A 19,779-nucleotide genomic window follows, 5' to 3' on the forward strand; every position below is an offset into this window, starting at 1 on the left:
TGCTGATGCTACATAGGGCCACCTTTGCTCTTCAGTGTTATTCTCCATTGAGATGCAGTCAGCCAGAGGCTAAGCCTGTGGAATGAAAATAGAGAGGAAAACCTGAGTTTCATAAGCTTTGGGGATATTGTGTCATTCATCGTTTATATCCTTTTATTTTGCTTATTTCCTTAGTACCTTCCAGTGCAGAGGTTTTGCAAGTGTGCAAACTTGACCCTACACTGAAAGAATAGTTGGAGCTCCCACATAGCTGGATCTCTGTCATTTGTACAGGGAAAGTTGGCTGTGCTCTAGAAATATCAATAAAACATTTTGAAGCTGCAGTAAGACCTCTGACATAAGGAGAAAGCAGGAAAACCATCAGTATGATTCCTGGATCTGGGTGAGACTTTCTTAGAAACCTAGTGCTTGGAGAGCAGCCTTCCTCCTGCCTTTTCTTCTCCTCTCTACTTCTTGAAATTTTGACCAAGCCCTGGGATGACTGAAGCCCAGACATTGATGTTTCTCCAGCTTCCCCTAAGCTGAGGACGAGGTCCATTTGTGTAACCCCTGTGCAGGGGTTTGCAGAGCCTGTGGAACTGCAGCTCACAGCCTGGGGAGCCAGGGATACCCCTAACAACCAGCATCGCCTGTGTTTTTTAGGTCCGCTATTGCAATTCCTTGGATGAAGAGGAGAAGAGGGAGCTCAAACTCTTCAGCAATCAAAGGAAGAGAGAAAATTTAGGGAGAGGCAATGTGCGGCCATTCCCTGTAACCATGACGGGAGCCATCTGCGAGCAGGTAGGTAGCAGCTGATGAACTGACAGAGGTGGGGCAGTTTTTTAATAGCTGAAGTTAAGCAAAGCTCACAGGAGCAGCACCGACCCTGTGCCCCTGCCAGCTACAGGCACTGGGGTCTGTCAGGCACGTGCCGAGAGCACCCCCAAATATTTGATGTGGAGCAGTAACTTCAGTTCTTGGCCTGGTGCTGGGGGGAAGCTGTTGATATCCTGGCCATAAAACAGAATTTAAAAGAGATAGCAGAAAGAAGCTGGGAATTAGCACCATCTTCTGCCCCAGTTGCGAAAGCAGCTGGCTTAAACACCAGCTGAAACACTCACTTTTCTGACAGTGTGGTGGCCAGATCAACGGAGGGGACATGGCCGTCTTCGCCTCGCGAGCGGGGCATGGCGTTTGCTGGCACCCTCCCTGCTTCATCTGCAGCGTCTGCAACGAGTTGCTGGTCGACCTGATCTACTTCTACCAAGATGGAAAGATCTACTGCGGCAGGCACCACGCCGAGTGCCTCAAGCCCCGCTGCGCAGCCTGTGATGAGGTAAGAGCCAGCTCACCCCGGCTCCTGCCTGCTTAAAAGATCCATCCCACTGTGAATGCCCCTCATGGGGATGGCACAAGAGGGTTCTCCTTGCCAACTGGGAGGTCCCTCACTACAAGAAAGACTTTGAGGTACTGGAGAGAGTTCAGAGAAGGGCAACAAAGCTAATGGGGGTTCTGGAGCACAAGTCTTATGAGAAGCAGCTGAGGGAACTGGGGGGGTTCAGCCTGGAGAAAAGGAGCCTAAGGGGAGACCTCTCTCTCTACAACTACCTGACAGGAGGTTGTAGCATGGAAGTGTTGGTCTCCTCTCCCAAGTACGAAGTGATAGGACAAGAGGAAATGGCCTCAAGTTGCACCAGGGGAGGTTTAGATTGGATATTAGGAAAAATTTCCTCACAGAAGGGGTTGTTGGGCATTGGAACAGGCTACCCAGGGCAGTGGTGGAGTCACCATCCCTGGAGGGGTTTAAAAGATGTGTAGATGAGGTTCTTGGGGACATAGTTTACTGCCAGAGTTAGGTTATGGTTGGATGTGGTGATTTTGAGGGTCTCTTCCAACCAAAATGATTGTATGATCCTATTTCCCTTCCATCCACCCTGATAGTGCTGGGTGTGTTGGCACAGGGAGGATCATCTGCATGGAGACATGCATTCAAAATACAATGGTTTGGCTTTGCCAGGGGTTCATACAAGCTTTTCCTGGGATTTCTATGAGCATCCCAGGGATTTTTAGTTGCAGTCTACCTAGGGCTGATCTCAGAGGGATCCTCACCTACATGTAGGCAGGGTTTTGCATGAGCATTTCCAGTAACAGCTCACCCCCTGTGCTGTGTGATTTCAGTCCAGCTGTGTGTCATGGTCCTCTCTTCTCTGTCTCCCCAGAAGAAGCCTCTGGTGGGATGAGAGCTGTGTTTCCTACAATATAGTAGTGTTTGAGTACACACCAAACTGAAATGGGCTTCAAGAGAGACAATTAATGGGCTATAGGAAGCTGAAGAAATGGAATAAAAAAAAAAATACAGAAAACCATACAGAGTCGCCTCTGAGCATTTCTCAAGTGTCAATCTGTGTTTAAAAGGCTGGTGAAGGAAATTGTTCTGGCTTTTAAAGTTATGAAAATCATAGTGTGGAAAACCATATGTACTATAAAATACCACGTCCCATCTATGCAAGCGTGTAATAGTAAAAATCCAAGGCTATATGCACTTCAAATATAAAGAACATTGACATATGTATCCGATTAAATTTGTAACGTTACCAGTAAAAAAACAACTCCTAACCATTCAACTCGCCCTATTTCTTTGTGGCTTAGGCTGGGTAATTTTTTTTCATGTACTTTTTATCCCTGCAAATTCTCATATAATTCTTTCATTCGGCTCCTTCTTTAACACGCATGTCTTCCCCTGAAACATCCAGTGCTAACTGTGAGAAAGAGTAACTTAGGGGTAAGAGGAACTGCAGGGGAAAAGCTTCGGGAGCAGAGATGGTACGGGAATGGGAAGCAGAGACAGCAAGAAAGCATCTGCTGGAACCATTTCAAATGGCTGTTTCACCAGCTCACTCTTAACAGTGCTCTGTGCCTCAGTTTCCCCACTGGTTTAATGACCGTGGTCATGTTTATAAGCACAGGCGCTGGGGCAGAGGTGATGGTGAGGAGCCAGGTAGCTCTGTCTTCTCTCCCCTCCAGAGAGCTGCCACTTTTTGTGGTTTTGATCATCCTTTGTACTTGGGTCGCTGTTTCAGAGATGGGTAAATGTGTTTTAGTAAGTGGCTGCTCTGTTCTTCAGAAGTCCACCAGATCGATAGGTTGTATATAAGCGTGTTTATTACCCCCATCGACCCCTCCTGCTGATGGATGTGCTTAGGAGCACATTACTGGGAGCTCTGCCTTAACTCTTTGTAGTCTGTGCATTAACGCCATCCTGAGGCATTTACATTTTAATGGATTTCCTTAAGAACTGGTGGGTGCCTCTGCCACAAGCCAAACCATGGGAGTTTCCCATGCGGGATGGGGGGGGTTAGCTGTAAAATTTGGAGGTTATATGAGCATAAGGGCACAGCTGCCGTGCATGGGCAGGAGACACAAAGGTTGGTTGGTGCCCACATCCTAGGTGTACTTTCTGATCAGCTCTGCTCCACATTTGTGTTTCCCTCCCGCAGATCATTTTTGCCGATGAATGCACCGAGGCAGAAGGGCGGCACTGGCACATGAAGCACTTCTGCTGCTTTGAATGTGAGACGGTGCTGGGGGGGCAGAGGTACATCATGAAGGATGGCAGACCCTACTGCTGCAGCTGCTTTGAGTCCCTCTACGCTGAGTACTGCGACACCTGCGCCCAGCACATTGGTACGTGCCACTGTCGTGTGGGAGGGGAGCGGGGAAAACCTCTGCTGGGAAGGGTGTTTCTGACAAGTAGAGCTGTTGTTTTGCGTTCTGTGATTTAAGTCTTTGTCAAGGACCTGGGGCCACTGGCAGGACAGCCTGTGGCTGGGGTCTGCACCAGCCCTGCAGCTTCCGAGGAGGCTCGTGCCCCTCTCGCATCTCGCCAAGGAGCTAGCACAGTGATTTGTTTGGTTAAACTACTGCTTATCCCTTTTTGTGGTCATAGAGAGGAGGACTATCAGAGAGCAACCTCAGGAGCTGTTGCAGCTAGTGAAAGCTTTCTCTAGCCTAATGTAACACATGCTTTTTTTCCCTTTAAATCTCATTTTCCTGTAAACAGCCTGGCTCTTCGAGTCACAGGTTCTTCCCAACCAGACTTACCAAAGGATTCTTATGCATTAATGAGCTACCAACTAGTTCATTAGGTATCATTATTCTTTTTGTTTGCCTTTTTGAACCAACCTGCAGATAGGTGTTCTCAGGCAGAAAGAAGTAACACATCAGAGTCAGTCTAGGTTTTTCTAGAACAGCGATTTAAAATGTGTTTTATTCTGTGGGCGTCCCCCCAGCACTGGGGATGGTAAGCTGGGCGTGCTGAGAAGCCGCTTCGCTGCTCTCCCCGAGCCTGTTTGCCACTTGGCTGAGCATTTGCTCGCAGGCGTGCGGGCAGCTCTTTCTTTGTCCGTGGAGGTGAGCTCTTGCATTCAAATAATTCATAGGCTGCAGGGAAAGAAGAAAACAAACCATTTTGCTCTTGTGCAGTGGCCAGATGGCACAGGGTGGGGGGAAGACTTGGGGCTTCATTGAAGCACTTGGAGGACGTGTTCACTGTGACCTGCAGCCCATCCTTCCCAAAAGCTCAGCTGCGGAGCAATGAAGAAGCAGCTGTTAACGCTTCTCGCGTGCTCCCTTCTCTTGTGCTTCCCCCATCTGCTGTCCTTTCCTCTGACCATCCATCCAGAGCCTGCTGACTGTCAGGTTTTTGGGGCAAAGTGCCTGTTTTGGTGTTTATCTGCCCATTTCTAGGAGCGACCGCAGCCATTTTGCTGCAAGGTGCTCACAGTAGTCACTGAGCGTTGTGCTTAAGGGCCAGGTAAATCAGAGGTAAGCGCAAGCTTAAGACTTGTAAGGCTTGGGTTGGGTAGCTGGGGGTCGAATAAAGAGGCTGTTTGCTTACTCTGTATGATGGCTTTGGGGTGTTGGAAAAGCAGCTGATAAAATCCCTCCCACTGTCTTGTCTCTTTTGTCCACAAGTGTAGCACTCCCGTCTATAAAAACATTTCCTTCATTATAAGAGAAGGAAAAAAAAAGACACTCACAATTAGGCTAAAGCAAGTTTAGCCTGGAATGAAATGGACTGTTAATGCACTGTTCATTTGTAAATTATCCAGCAGCATTGACCCCCCTGTGACACGGCCACGGCGGGGGTGCGAGCACGTGCATGCACACGTGCGGTGCAGCACTCACCGTGTCAGCCAGCCCCGCAGTTTCTCAGGTAACTGGGTCTTTTGCCATGAATGGCAGCTTAAACAGGCAAATAAACGTTATAATTGAAACCTTGGGAGCTTTGCTTGCAGCTCTGACCAAGAGCGATGTGCTGCCACAGCTCTGGCCGGTGGGCATGAGCTGCCCTGGGGTTTTGCTGGCCAGGGACAGGCTCTCAGCATCAATTGCCTCACTTAACCCAAGGGGCAAGCTGGGAAATGTGGCTGGGTGCAAGGCGAGGGGGTGTGCTCAGATCCCTGTGGCTGGCTGTTTCCGCTCCCTTTTGGAGAAGAGGCCCCAGTAGCTAAAATAAAGATGGGGCTGTGGTAGCAGTGAGGGGCAGGGTTGCGATCTGCTCCATTACATACTTAACCAAGGCAGCACGAATGCCTCACTATGGTTTGGTTGGAGGCTTTTTTTTTTTTTTTTTTTAATAGGCAGCATATTATTGCTTTGACTTCAAGGACTTTATGGAGAACTTCTTGCATTCCTTTGATTTACGATCGGAAATATTCCCGTTTAATACAGAATAGCTTGAGGCTCCATTCTGCTGCCTTTCCCAACATTGAGTAACTCCCAAGCAAAGGCCTGCAGCCTGCAAGGAATTAGAAAAGGGTTTAACTTCATGTGTCAGAGCAACCCTGCTGAAGGACTTTCAAGAGAGAGCCTGGGTGAGGGCGAAATGATGTACGTGGGCTGACTCTGACACTTTGCACCTTCCCTCTCCAGGTATTGACCAGGGCCAGATGACATATGATGGCCAGCACTGGCACGCCACTGAGACCTGCTTCTGCTGCGCCCAGTGCAAGAAATCCCTGCTGGGACGGCCCTTCCTGCCCAAGCAGGGGCAGATCTTCTGCTCCAGGGCCTGCAGTGTCGGCGATGACCCCAACGGCTCCGACTCCTCCGACTCGGCTTTCCAGAGCGCACGAGCCAAGGAGTCTCGCCGCAGCGCCAAAATTGGCAAGAACAAGGGGAAGGGTGAGGAGGGGGCGCGCAGCCCCTGCAACCAGCTGCAGGTCACCTCCAACCGCCTCTCCACCGATGTGGACCCACTCTCGTTGCAAATGGATTTGCTGAGCCTGGCCAGCCAGACACCAAGCCTCAACAGGGAGCACGTGTGGAGGAGCAGGGACGAGCTCTATCACTACGGGAACAAAATGGAGCAAAGTCAGTCCCAAAGCCCTTTGCAGCTTCTCAGTCAGTGCAACATAAGGACCTCCTATAACCCCAGCCAGGTCCCGGGCTCGCAGCCAGATTTATGGGCGAAACATTACAGCAACCCGAAGAGGAGCTCCTCACTGGCAATGAAGAGCCACAGTGGCAGCTTCATCCAGGACTGCAGAGAGGACTACTACTCGGGGAGGCTTCGCTCACAGGAGAGCTACAGCGACATGTCCAACCAGAGTTTCCCAGAAACCAGAGGAAGTCTCAAAGTCCCCAAGTACGAGGAAGAAGAGGAAGGCGGGATGCCGACGCCACAGTGCCGCACTCGACACCCTATCAACGCCCTCAAATTCACCGAGGACCTGACACCCACTGAGCAGACACCCCGTGGCTCCATGGAGTCCCTTGCGCTCTCCAACGCAACAGGTACATCACCCCTGTCATCCTGCAGCCACACCAAGATCTCCTTCACGTGGGGGGGTCCCTTGTGCTCCTGGTCAGTGCCACAGCAGGACACAGTGCACATTATGGGGGTGACCAGCAGCTTGGGGACCACTGCTCAATGCCACAGGCTTGCCTGCCTGGCCCCGGTGTGCCTGGCAGCCTCCTCACACTCCGCTTGCTTGTTTACCAAATGCAGGGCTTTAGAGATGGCTGGCCTTTCTGTGTAGCTCAGAACAAATGTTTTCAAGCTCTTTTATCCTCCCTTTTGTGAAGAGGGGATAAAAATCAAGGCCAGCTGCTCATGCAGAGGCACATTCCAGCATTCAGTACTTGAAGGACTGCTGTCAGCTGCCCTTTTTAAATGCTTTGAAATAGGCGTAGTTAACCCCTCTTGCATGTTATGCAGTCCTCAAGCACGTGATTAGTTAAAAGAAATTCCTCCCTCTCTATGCATGGCTCTTTTTCACCTCTTCCCCAGTCCTCTGGTAGAAACTGCAGGGAAAAGCCAGGTGAGATGCTCATCCCATCAGTCTGAGCCTGTTTCTTGTGAGCGCATCCCAGGGTAATAGTTCCCAGCCCTCTCACCCCAGATGTGTTTGGGTTTCATTTTGCGGCTGCGGGGATGGGTGTGCATGCAGAGACACGTCTGCAACTGGGCGCTGGGGCAGCTCAGCCCCTTGCACACCCAATCCTGCTGCAGCCTGCTGGAGTTGTGCTGGAGCTGCACTCGTCTGGCGCAGCTATCGCTTGCTTCCAAGTCTCAGCAGAAAACTTCTTGAAAAAGAAACTAGGGAGCCTGGTTTGCTTGCCGGAGATACTGCCTTGCTTTTTCTTCACCACTCCCTAGCTTTCTTCCGTTCCAGCCAAGCATTGTTTGGATTTGGGCATGTCCTGTGCCTTTCCCCTGTAAAATACAGTCGGTCTTTCTTGCTGTCACCAGCAGCGAGCAGTCTGTGAGGTGTCCAGTACCCAGTCCCGAGGGTGTCCTGTGGGATGCTGGCACTGGTGGTGGGGATACACTGGTGAGCATCACTGGGCCCCACAGAGCTGAGCACCAGGAAGCCGAGCTCTGCGCTCTGCCCCGCCTGGACGGACAGGTTTGCTCTGCTACGCCTGTGCCTCCTCACCCTGTGACTGGGTTTCAGTGTGTTTGTTTAGGGAAGTTGCCAGCCCCGCGCCAAGAGGTGAAATGATCTCTGTGTTCAGCCAGGATGTCCCTAACTAGCGAGTGGTAGAGCAGGGAAAGAGGAGAAGCCAAGGAGCTCGAGAGGGTTTTGCTCGAACAGCCTCAGATATACAGGGAGGGAAAATAGATGTGAAACGGTGGGGGAATTGGGAATTGCTCTCCAAAACAAGGTTTTCCCAAGCAGAGCCTCATGTTTCCAAAGCTGCTTGTGTTCCTAAAAACTCGTATTGTGTAAAGCTCATCAGTACAAAGAGTCTTGAGCAACACTGAGGTCGGATGAGCAATCCCTGAGTATTGAAGGGGTTGTTGCATGCTTTGGAGCTGAAGTGTAACAAGTTATCCGGGATACAGGTCAAGAGACAAGAAACATGGCAAGGCCTTCATATTAGAGTGAAAATATTCTGTCTTTCATTTGAGAAATGCCTTTTTAAAATGCTGTGAGGGAGATTTTTCCAAAGGCATCCATCCTCCATACGTAGCCAAAGTATGAATTTCCTTATGGGAAGTACCTGCCTTCACAACCTGCTTCTTTCCTGCTTTCTGGAGCAGATGCTTAGCATGATGGAGCTTGCAACAAATTTAAGCAGTTCTTTTGCAGAGTGAGGTGATAGCGTTTTTATTAACATGTAAGAGCTAATAATTTTCCTTACTTTGGGACCTGGCTCAGCTCAAGCTGGGGGGCACTGCTGCAGTAACAAGCAGCTCCACTGGGGCCATGTGTGCAATTACAGAGGACACAATTATCATCCCATTTAATTGGCAGTGTTTTGGGGACAGGGAGATTCGGTGAACTAGCTGAGGTCTGCAGGAGACTGGGTTTTTGGACGGGGGTGGTCAGGGCACAGTGCCCCACTGCCTGGCTTTTCCCATTCCCACACTCCCCACCACAGCTGATCCTGCCGCCCAGCAAACACCCCCACAAAGCTCCCCCCAGCACAGCCCAGGGGTCCAGCTCACCCCATGCCCTCCACCCTACATACCCCAGCTCTGCTTTGCAAGAAAATCCTGGGCATCCACATACGAGGTCCCTTTGAGCTACTGATGCTGCACAGTTGCTCCACCTTATAAAGTGAAATAATTAACACCGCATCCCTCTAACATTTTATGGCATCACTGAAAACTGGGCTTTTTTTGTTTGTTTTTTGGTTTGTTTTTTTTTTAATAGGGAGCTGAAGGGCAAACGGTCCCTGACCTGCAGAGCACATGTTAAAAGCTGGTCCCTCCCTGACAGCAGATTTTGCTGTGATGTTTCTATTATGACTTAACTACTAATTAGCCAGAGACGTCAGTAGAAGCAGATAACTCATGGGGTGTGCAGCAGTAGTCTGTGTCCTCTGGCCAGCAGGCAGCCTCCTGTGAACAGATGTCGCCCCTGTAACATTTGTAATGCATTCAGTGCCAGATGGGGGGGTCACCCACTGGGTTGGTCAAGATCTATGTGACCCCAAGTCTCCTGCAAGACCCCAGGTTTTCTCTTTACCACCCAGGCTCTACTGAATGGCTTCAAAGGCAGTTCCTATTGGGGTGGTGTGACAAGTGACACTGTGTTAATCCTGGGTGCTCAGCCTTAAAGTGCTGAACTGTGCTCCTTTGTCACACTATGGGCAAAATTACTGTAGTGGAAGATGGAGGTGTGACCCTCCTTGTGCTTTGTTTGGGGGTTTGAATGGGATGGGGGTGTCTTTGCCATCCTCTGGTTTGTGCTTGTGTAATTGCTACAAGTGCTGATGTGATTTAACCACATCCACTGGTAAAGGGCGGTTTCCTGCTGGTAGAGGGCATCTCTCCTTTCCTCCCATGTTTCTGTTTGAAAATCCCTTCTCTGCCATCAACCAAGGGCTGTGACAGAATCCAATATGCTGTGTTGTCATCTTGAAGGTTGGTTCTTCCTTCTGCCCAACGTGGCCATTAAATGGAGAAGCAAAGAGCAAAAAATATTTCCTAGTGCGTTTTCCAAGAGAGAGCTATTTTTTTTTTTATTTTATATTATCTTTTATATTTTATTTCCTTTGGCCGCTTTCGTCTTTTTTTTTTTTTTTTTTTTAATGGCATTAGCAACAACACTAAACAGTGGATGCTATAGCAATGTTTACCCTATGTCTCCCTTCATTAAGCAATTAGGATGATGCTAAGATGGAGTTTGTCCAGGAAGCTTTTCTCATGAGGAGGAGCCTGATCCTAGCAGAGGTTAATCACTTTCCAGAAGATACTTGGTCCATCACAGCACTGCTCCCAGTACTTCTGCTCTGCTTTGCTCTTCTTGTGCTTGTGTCACCCTCTAAAAAAGGTTTTGCAGGCGCTGCGTGTACCTAGCAGCTGAATTAGAAATCAGAGCTTAAGAAAGTACCTGCGGGTAAATGTACCTCTGGGACCAGTCTCTTCGTGTGCAACTTGCAGAGAGCAGGCGTGCTTGGGAGGCAGAAGTCACGTTAAACAGTGACACTGTCATATGCAAAAGGAGAAATAGATTTTAAGTATTCTTGAGAAAAAATACTACTTTTCCAGGAAAAAAAAGATGTTAAACTGGTGCCACTACAGGGTGGAATATGATTTCACATGAATGGTGCACATTTCTGCTATCATCTGTGTTATGAGATACCCAAAGGCAGCAAATAGTTTGTTTTTCCAGGAGTAAACAACTTCCCAGAAACCAGAGAGAAAATTTATGAATATACAGGTGGGTCAGCACTGATCTCTGCACATCTGTGTTGCTGAGTGACCTGATGGCATCATCTCTCTCTAGTCCCCTCTTCTTCCTCTGCCTGAGGAGGGGCTGATAGATAGGGTGGGGAATTAAAAACCCTGTTTTCCAGGGCTGGGGTATATTTTCCAAGAAGAATTCAATGGCACAGCCTCTGCTGCATCAAGGGCTTGGGAGCAGCTCCTGAACACCCTTGGGATGGCAGTGAGGAGCTTGGGGTTGTTGGCCATTGTGCCTTGTCCAGGGAGGATGTAGGAGCTGGTGGTGCTGATGAGGGGGATTACAGGGGTTAAACTAGGTTAAAATCCAACCCCTTTCCCAGGCAGCACCTGAGTAGGAACATCTTTCAATGAGCTGGATAGGGGGGCTGATCGGGTCGGAAATCCACCCCGACACCCTTGGGATGGCTCATAGGGGCACGCTGTGGGAGGCTGGGAGCATCGCGACCTGCTTGTTGATTGCTCTGCTTTCCCCCGAATTGTTTGCTTTCCACGATTTCCAGTTACATAAGGGTTCTGCTTTATTTCTGCATGCCCTGAGGTCGCGCAGAAGTGAGACGAGGCTGAGCTATAAACAAAGCCCTGAACAGGCTGTTTCTCCTTAAGTTCCTTTTTAGTTCTTGGGGTTGAACTTGAAATAAACCTGGTTTCAGGGGCAGTGAGGATATGCCTGCCTGATGCTATGGGAGAGAGAAGGCTCTGGCATGGGGGGCTGGATATAGAGATGCCGCACCATCCCCTTCTGTGCCTCTCTAGCTGCACTTGGAGCAGGCAGACACTTACATGGGGCTCAGGTGGTGCAAACTGCAATGCACAGGTATATGCATACACTATGATAAATGTAAAGGCGAAAAGCAAGCGTCAGCATTGTTTGTTTGCAATATCCAAAGTCAGGGTGTTTTGCATTACCCCATCATGGTGAAGCAGATGATGCTATCTCTGCAGTGGGATGCGGACCGTGGCGGGGCATCACTCCATGTTAGCCCAGCTTCGCAGGGAGTTTGATTTAATGGGGGCTGGGAGCTGCTTCCCCTCACGAGGGGCTTCATTCCCAGCCTCACAGCCAGCGTACATGCTCTCTGTGGCCCCTCTGCTGTCATTTGCCAAGTGATTTAATAACTCATAATTAATGCAACTTGCCGCCCCGGTTTAGCAAAGCGCGCGGTGAGATTTAAGCGCCTCTGAGTGCTTTGTTGTGGCAAGGTTGTAGAGGTGATGCTCACGAGGAATATCTTTGTGCCGTCATTTTGCTTGTTCAGTTGTTATTTCCCTTGGCAATGTTTTATGGGATGAACATGGTTCTTAAAATGGGTGGAGAAGGACTTCAGAGCAGATCGTACAGCATGTTCTTAGCAAACCTTAATGTTAACCAGGAACCTGTTTCGTGTTCTCGGCGCTGTAGCCAGCTCAAGTTTTATATTGAACGCCCGCAGACAAGCTACAGCTTTCACTTGTGTTCATCCGAAAGGCGTGCGTTTCCATGGCTCCAGGGTGAAATATTGAGCCTGGCAGCCCCACGCAGTGGAGAACGGCAGCAAAATAACCTGCTGTGTCCATGTGCACTGGGGTGCTGGCTCCAATCTGGTGGGATGGCCACCGATTGACGCACCACGCTGGCGGCAGCAACATGTGCCATCTCTTCTCTTCCAGTGCATGAGCCTGTACCTCTTGGGCAGACAAGGATGGATGTGCTCAGTGTCTCAGAGCGTTGTTTTGCAGAAGTAGTGTCTCATAGGGTCAGCATGTCATCCCTAGGTTTGCACCCTCAGGAAGGGCTTGGTGATGCGGTAACAACCATCTCACACCATGGGCTGGAGCAGGGCTCCCGCTCCCCTGCATGGTCTCAGGAAACAGATTCTCAGGTTTCCTTGTTAGAAAAAAATCACCGCTGCATGGTGGGGTCTCCCCTTCTGTGCTCTTTTTTCCGGGTTAGGGCTCTATCAGGTTATTAGCTGTGTTCCCAGATGAAACACTTCATTAAGAGGGAGCTACAGCTGTTGTAAATAAATACTGGTAATTCAAGAAGATTGGGCCTCAATGCACTGGTGCAGCTCTGAAGTGGCAAATGATGGCAAGAGAGGAGGGTCGGTGCCGCCTTCGTCCCATCCAGGGCAGTGTGGGACTGGAGCCCCTGAGCTGCCCCGGCCACTTGCTGCTGTGACAGCACAGGAAGAGTTTCTTCAAGCTGAAGTTTTCCTTGCAGGCGTTCCGCAGACCTGGAGAATAATGTATTCCCCTCCTTTTTGCAAGCATTTTTTTCCATGCTTGAAGGCTGTTATTATATCCTTTTCAGCTTCTCTAGACTAAACAACGCCTGCTCTTTCAAACTTTATTCCTAGGTTGTGTTTTCTAGATTATATTTTTTAGACAAATGGTTATTGCTGTCCTCTGAACTTGCTGTGGTCAAGCTGGAGCACTCCTGGCTTGCTCCTACTGCACCTTGCTGAGGCTTTGTGGCCCTGCAGAGATGAGCAGAATCATTTTGCGAGCTTTGAAAAACTGATCTGGGCCTAACCCCTGCTCACAGTACTTTACACATTGCGTTAGTGTAAATGTAAATTTAAGCCTGGAGACACCTTTGTGTTTCACATGGGTTAGAAGTTGCATCCTCAACCTGGTACCTGCTCTGGGCATTGTAAGAACCATGCAGAGCTCTCAGTATCTTCAGGGATGCTGTAAAAGCACAGATTTGCTCCTCAGTGACCAGATGAAGTTTACTTGGCCCCTGGCCATGCTGCTTGCTGGGTCACTTGGTAGTGTGGATCCCAAAAAAAGGCTTATGCACACACAGCTTCCCAAATCTGCTTTGAAAGATGCATTTGGCCCCTCAACAGGGAGCATTTCCCACTCTGTGGTATGGAGCTGATTTGTCTTGGGGTGGTTTTGCCATGTGCATCGTCACACCTTGAGCTGCATGTGCTGGTGGTGGTGATGTATGTACTAGATGCCAAATTCCTCTTAGAATCCACATTTTCCCAGCGATTCAAGATCTTAAAATGTGTGTGCTTAATTATAATCAGGCTGACTGAAGGAACAGCCAGAAATGTCCCCCGGACCTAATAATCACTGATTAAACCTTGCACTCCGAGCATGAGCCGTACGTGTATCACAGGCTCCTTGTCTGAAATTGCTTCCTCCTGTGATGACCGACATTTTTTGAAGAGGAAAAGAAAACACACTCATGGTGTCTGCTGGAGCTGTGGGCAAGGGGCTGGAGACCCCCATTCTGCATGAGCTAACCCTGTTTAGTGCTGGCTCTGCCTTTCCCAGAGCCCCCCACTTATCGCAACTTGCTTTATTCCCAGTAAAAAGAAATGCAGGTTTCACCGCAGTTCATCCCGCTTGGTCACCGCAGCTGCGCACAATGCTGGTGATGTGGAGGATGCAGAAATTTCTTGCTTAATTTGAAAATATTTCCTGTCTTGCAAACCTCTCCCCTGATGCTCATTTTAATTCTTGCTGGATGCAGGACCAGAGGAGAGAGATGGCTGTGGCAGAGGGAGCTGAGGCTCATGGGTGCCATCCGATGCGGCTGGCTGCGTTCTGGGGGCAAAGCAGTGGCTCACCCCTTGCCCCTGTGAGGTGGGACGAGGTCAGCCCCTTTCAAACGATGCTGCCAAAATCAATCTGCTGACACCACAGAAGCATCCCACGGCCTTGGGAGCTGTGTTCCTGCACAGCTCTGCCATTGCATGTTCTTATTGCAGAGCCACGCTGGTTCTCTTAACGAAGGGTTGCATAAATGTCACTGAGGGCTCATTTTCTTTGGCGTCAGCTATTGTCTGACAGATCTGATTAAGGCCACATTTGGCTGCCAGTGGCTGTGATTCACATTCAGATCAGCTCCATCGGCAGTCCTGCTGTTATTCTGGCTTTTTGGGAGGTCTTTGCACGTGTCACCACGTTGCTTTTCCCTCCCTGGGGGGCTGCTGGGCTCCTCCACGGTGAAGCAGTGCCTGATGTGACAAACGGTGTCACTGGGATCAAAGGCAGAAGATCGTGGCTCCAGCGGGGAGGTGGTATGTGCGGGGAATCGCTCACTCCCGTTATGGGAGCGGGGAGCCCAGGCAGGCAGATCCTCACAGGGGACAGGGAACCCGTGCGGGGCTGTTTCCAAAGAGCAGTCGGCATGGTTGGGTTAGCTTGATTGAGATCACCGTGCCTTGGGGAAAAAAAAGACATGAAGCCAGCTTGAAAAATGTGTCCTTTTTGAAACCAAAGGTGGCTTTTCCTCTTATTTTAACTGAGCCTCTCCCTTCTCCTGCAACATTCAGGGACTGCCTTTGCTTTACCTTCCTCTGCAAACATAAACTCCAGAAGCATCCCCAAAAAAGAAAAGCAAGTGAGGAGAGATAAATGGCTGTGACGGCTGGGACTTGGGGAGCAAAGCCAAATCATGTGAGACCCAGCAGCAGCTTGTGCTCAAGTGCTAAAGCTCTCCCCAGTGCCACTGAGGGGAGGATTTGGAAAACCTTGCCCATCTTTGTAGGATCTGCTGGTATTTTTAAGGCTGAGTCCAAAGAAATCCCGAAGCGTCTCGTGAGCAGGGTTAGTGACAGCAGCCCTTGTTCAGGTCTGGCAGGCAGTGGCTGATGTCAAAGGAGCTGAGCTCTCAGTGAAATATAAGCAGCTTTCGTTAAGGGGAAAAGAAGTTTATTCTTGAATTGTGGGTTGGGTTGTTGTTTTTTTAAATTAATTTACAAAGTCATAAATTCTGGTTGATTGCATAAGAGCTGTGCGTCATGTTGAAATCTTGCTGATGGTGCACAGCTCCCCGCATTTGGTCTGCACGGGGAGGTTCTCAGAGAGGGATGGGGAGAAGAGCGCCAAAGCAAACACTCTGCATTTGATTTGGGATGAAATGGATTTCCTTTGAAATAACTTGTGAAACATTGTCCTGAGCTTGCAATGGAAGTGCTGACTGCTGCCAGTTGTCGAAGCTACATGGAGATCCTCAGAAAATAGTTGGAAACACCCAGAAAACAGGCCAAGGACTAGGGCAATGTGGGGTGCGTTGAGTTTCTCATTGATGGGCAAGTGCTGAGCAGACAGCCCACTTCTCTGCTCTTGGGTGAAGGGGAAGGAAAGCACCATGCAGGAGCTCAGAGTTGGCTGGCTCATAGGAGAGACCCAGCGGGGTACCTTCCCAAACTTGGAAGCCCATCAAGTGGGGGTGATGTTCCTGGCTCCTGGCTACGTGCAGCTCCCATGATATTTGCAGGGATAGCCTGACCCACCCGCTGTCCTGCTCAATATGGGGAGCTCCAGCAGACCCTCTGGGACTCGGGTGTTTCCACGCCTCCAGGGAAACCCGACTGCGTGTACATGCCCAAGGCTGCTTCTTTGGTCCCTCTGCAGGTGTCATTCAGGGGGACCTGTGTGGTGCAGCATGGTGACAAGCCTGAATTTGTCAGTGGCCCTGTTTTCTGCTGCCCCTGACATTGTTCAGTCCTTCAAAACATGTCATCATTGCACAAGGTGTGGGTGCCGGATCATGGCACCCTAGTTATCTCAGTGTGCAGGGAGGCCTCAGGTTACCTCTGACGCATAATTTCTCACTGGCATCACTAGTTATTCCTATCAAGTCACAGACAGTGTAGACATATGGGGAAGGAAGTTGTGAAAAGCAGCTTGGAGTCCAACTCAAAACACCTTAAATTGGTGTGATTTCCCCAAAGTAGGAACTGCCTGCTCTTTAAAAAAAAAATATGATTAAAAAAATCACCATCTTGAAGGGCTCTTCGGGACAGCATCTAAACCACTGAGTTATTTTTTAAAGCATAAGTTTTGTGCTAAACCCAGCCTTCTCCCTGCATCTCTGCTGATAGAAGATTCTCCTTCTTACCTCTCTTTTGTTTTCTTCTTTCCCCCTTTCCCTGCAAAGGCCTCTCTGCAGATGGTGGAGCCAAACGCCAGGAGCATCTCTCCAGGTTCTCAATGCCTGACCTGAGCAAAGACTCGGGCATGAACGTCTCGGAGAAGATGAGCAACATGGGCACCCTGAACTCCTCTGTGCAGTTCCGAAGTGCCGAGTCGGTGCGCAGCCTGCTGTCGGTGCAGCAGTACCAGGACATGGAGCCCAACCTGCACGACCTCGCCAGCCCCCTTGGCTACCGAGAGCGGCCGTCGCACGGGCGGATGCACCAGAGCTTCGACTACGGTAGTGGGGTGCCGGGGGGCAAACTGGGGGTGCAGGAGAGCTCCAGACATGCCCCCATGAGCGAACGCACGCGTCGGCGAACTAACCTGCGGGACGATGACCGGCATTACCGCCCACACCGGCCCCGGCGGTCTCGGCGTTCCCGGTCGGATAACGCCCTGCACCTGGCCAGTGAGCAGTGCTACCGGCTGAAGGAGAGACCCTCACTGCGAGCCCGGGAAGACTACGACCAGTTCATGCACCAGAGGAGCTGCAGAGAGACGGTGGAGCAGGGTCCCCGCAGGGACGTCTATGGCCACTGTCCCCGGACGGTGTCGGATCTCGCCTTGCAGAACCACTTGGGTGAGAGGTGGGGGCCGTACTTTGCCGAATACGACTGGTGCTCGACCTGCTCATCCTCTTCAGAGTCTGACAACGAGGGCTATTTCCTTGGGGAGCCAATTCCCCAACCCGCCCGGCTCCGGTACGTGACCAGCGAGGAGCTCCTGCACAAGTACGGCTCGTACAGCATGCCCAAGTCTTCCACACTGGGGGGCAGGGGACAGTTGCACAGCCGGAAAAGACAGAAGAGCAAAAACTGTATCATATCCTAATGGCATCCTTGTCAGGCACCTTGGGAGAATGTAAATTAACTCACAAACTTGCACTGTTTTAGATCATGTAAGCGCTTTTATTGTAACAAAAAGAAACGACCTGAAGAATAGGGATTTCTAAGAAGGTTGTAGACTGGCTTCTATAAATAGTCATAATCCTGGGCACGGTGAATATATTTTGCACATCTTACTTTGGAGAAAAATAATACAAAAAAACTTCACTTTAGCCTGTAATATTTACCCAGTAGTTTTTCCTCTTTCTTCCAGATACTGCCAGCCTTTTGAGTTCTGGTTGTCTATATGTTTTGGTTACCACTGTTGACTCTCAGCATCAGTTTGCCAGTAGCTTTTGCTTTCCACCACATTTTTGTTTTCCATTAGCCATATCAGTAGGTAATTTGTCTTTTTTGGACAGTGTGGGAGCCTAAGTTATTTCCATGATTGTTGTAAATGCAATGTAAATGAGAGTTTGGAGAAAATATTTTTGTATTTTGTAATATCAGAGGAATTTCTATATCTTAGGAGTCACTGGGAAAATGCATGCACGTTCAGAACTGTTTTCAACCAGAGCTAACCAAACAGTACTTTGGACCCCCCCCTTTCCAATTCATCATCACGTTTCTTAAGTATATCAGTGAGAGTTTGAATTGTCATTTGTTTTGAGGGTTATGGGTTTTTTTTAACCCTTTTTTTGGTTTGTTTCATTCCTGGTAAATAAAGAGACCATTTTCCGATCCATTAAATCTTGAAGAGGCCTCAGTGGCATTTTGAAGTCTGCTCACACCTGTGATTATTCAGGTACGCTCCATCTGTCAGATATAGGAATCCTGACAGCTGCAAAATGGACTTTTTATTGTTATTATTATTATTATTGTTATTATTATTATAATAATATAGGAAAGAACAGAACTACCAAATGCCTGCAACGTTGTAAATGACCAAAGCCGGAGAAGGAATTTTACACCTCTGTAGAGAACGTTGAAGTTACTAAACGTTGAACTATTATTTGGAGTAAATAAAAGTGTAAATGGTGCAATTGTGTGATGTCAGCATGACATTGTTTTGAATATAGATTTGTCTTATGGTGCTCTAGTCTCCTGGGTTATGTTAACTGCTGTTCATTACCAAGTGGAAGTCTCAATATTGCCTAACACGTAGGAGAACGACTGCAAACTGCTCCCTGCGGGCCTGATCCTGCCCTGGAGAGATGTCCTCACTCCAGAGTGGTCTGTAAATGGGCCCAGCTGTGTTGTGTTATGGTGGATGTAAGTTTTTTTCTCTGTATGCTTTAACCTGCTGAGGTACGGCCGGAGGATTGCGAGCCAATGCCGCCTTCTCCTGGTGCTTCCCAGGAAGGAGCAGGTTTGCAAAAGGGGTTCTTGGCACCCAAAGGTGCAGGTTAGCGCCTAGGGGTTTTAAGATAAAGCTGGGTTTTGAGCTCCAGGAGGGCTGAGAGGCTTAACCAGCTGCATTGCCCTCACCCCACGTGCTGCCAGCACCTCGGGGTGCCCCTGCCCTGCACCCCGGGAGGAGGGTCCAGCTGCAGTTCCAGCACCCCTGAGCGCACGTGGGACACCCCGTCACCTCCTCAAAGCAGCAGATGCAGAAAAGTCTTGCAGATGGATGTCTCCACACCACAGACTATTGCTAGGAATTTTATTTTGTTGTTTGTAAAGGACAATGTGATAATTATTATTCCTTTAAAAAGAAAAACAAAACAACGATAAAAAAAAAGAAATGACACTTAAGTATATTTAAAAAAAATGTTTTTTCCAGTTGGAATAAATGGAAGTATTCATCCAAAGGGCAGAGTCTCGTGTGTATGTTTTTGCACTTAAGGACTTTGGTTAACTGTGAGCAGAAAACTCGATTTTTGCTTTAGCTGGTCTTTGCAATGAAAGTACAAGAACCAGCTCAGCCCTGTCCCTGATGTGGTTTTGGTGGGCAGGGGAAGTTGATGGAGGAGTATCTCCTGCACACTATGCACCTTCCCTGGGGTTGGTGACCCCCACCCATATTTTGGTGTTAAAAAAGCCAAGTCATCACTTGGTGTAAGTCAGCACAGCTCAGCCAGAATCCCTGGGAGGGCCTCTGGCTAATGCTGGGGGAGACTTCAACCTGTAATTTTTAAATAACAGCCTTTTTCTTAGATCACAGATCTTTCCATGTTATCCAAAACAGACCTGGTAAGTAGGGTAAGGGTATTGCTTTCAGCAATAAGTATGACACTAAGTACAGGTTATTATATAATTGGTGTTTAATATGTACAATTTAATTCATTTTCAGTGATTAAAAGCACAATGAGTGTTGTCTGTCAGCCCCAGTACAGCTGAGCTGCATTTCGG

General features: G+C 49.1%; 1 protein-coding gene across 2 annotated transcripts in view; it reads left to right on the forward strand.

Annotated features, from left to right (window-relative positions):
- Positions 1-19,220, forward strand: part of PRICKLE2 (prickle planar cell polarity protein 2) — a 50,024-nt gene extending 30,804 nt beyond the window's left edge. The window contains exons 1-6 of one of the 2 annotated variants that reach the window (XM_082059699.1): positions 288-382; positions 643-780; positions 1,112-1,315; positions 3,477-3,663; positions 5,914-6,777; positions 16,566-19,220. In XM_082059699.1, coding sequence (XP_081915825.1) covers positions 757-780; positions 1,112-1,315; positions 3,477-3,663; positions 5,914-6,777; positions 16,566-17,434 — 2,148 coding nt within the window. In that variant the 5' untranslated portion in view covers positions 288-382; positions 643-756 and the 3' untranslated portion in view covers positions 17,435-19,220. Of the gene's footprint in view, positions 1-287; positions 383-642; positions 781-1,111; positions 1,316-3,476; positions 3,664-5,913; positions 6,778-16,565 lie in introns of those variants that run through there. The other variant, XM_082059698.1, reaches the window with a different exon arrangement.
- The last annotated feature ends 559 nt before the right edge of the window (positions 19,221-19,779 follow it).

Source organism: Streptopelia decaocto (assembly GCF_964273445.1).
Source record: "Streptopelia decaocto genome assembly, chromosome: 8".
Lineage (NCBI taxonomy): Eukaryota > Metazoa > Chordata > Aves > Columbiformes > Columbidae > Streptopelia > Streptopelia decaocto.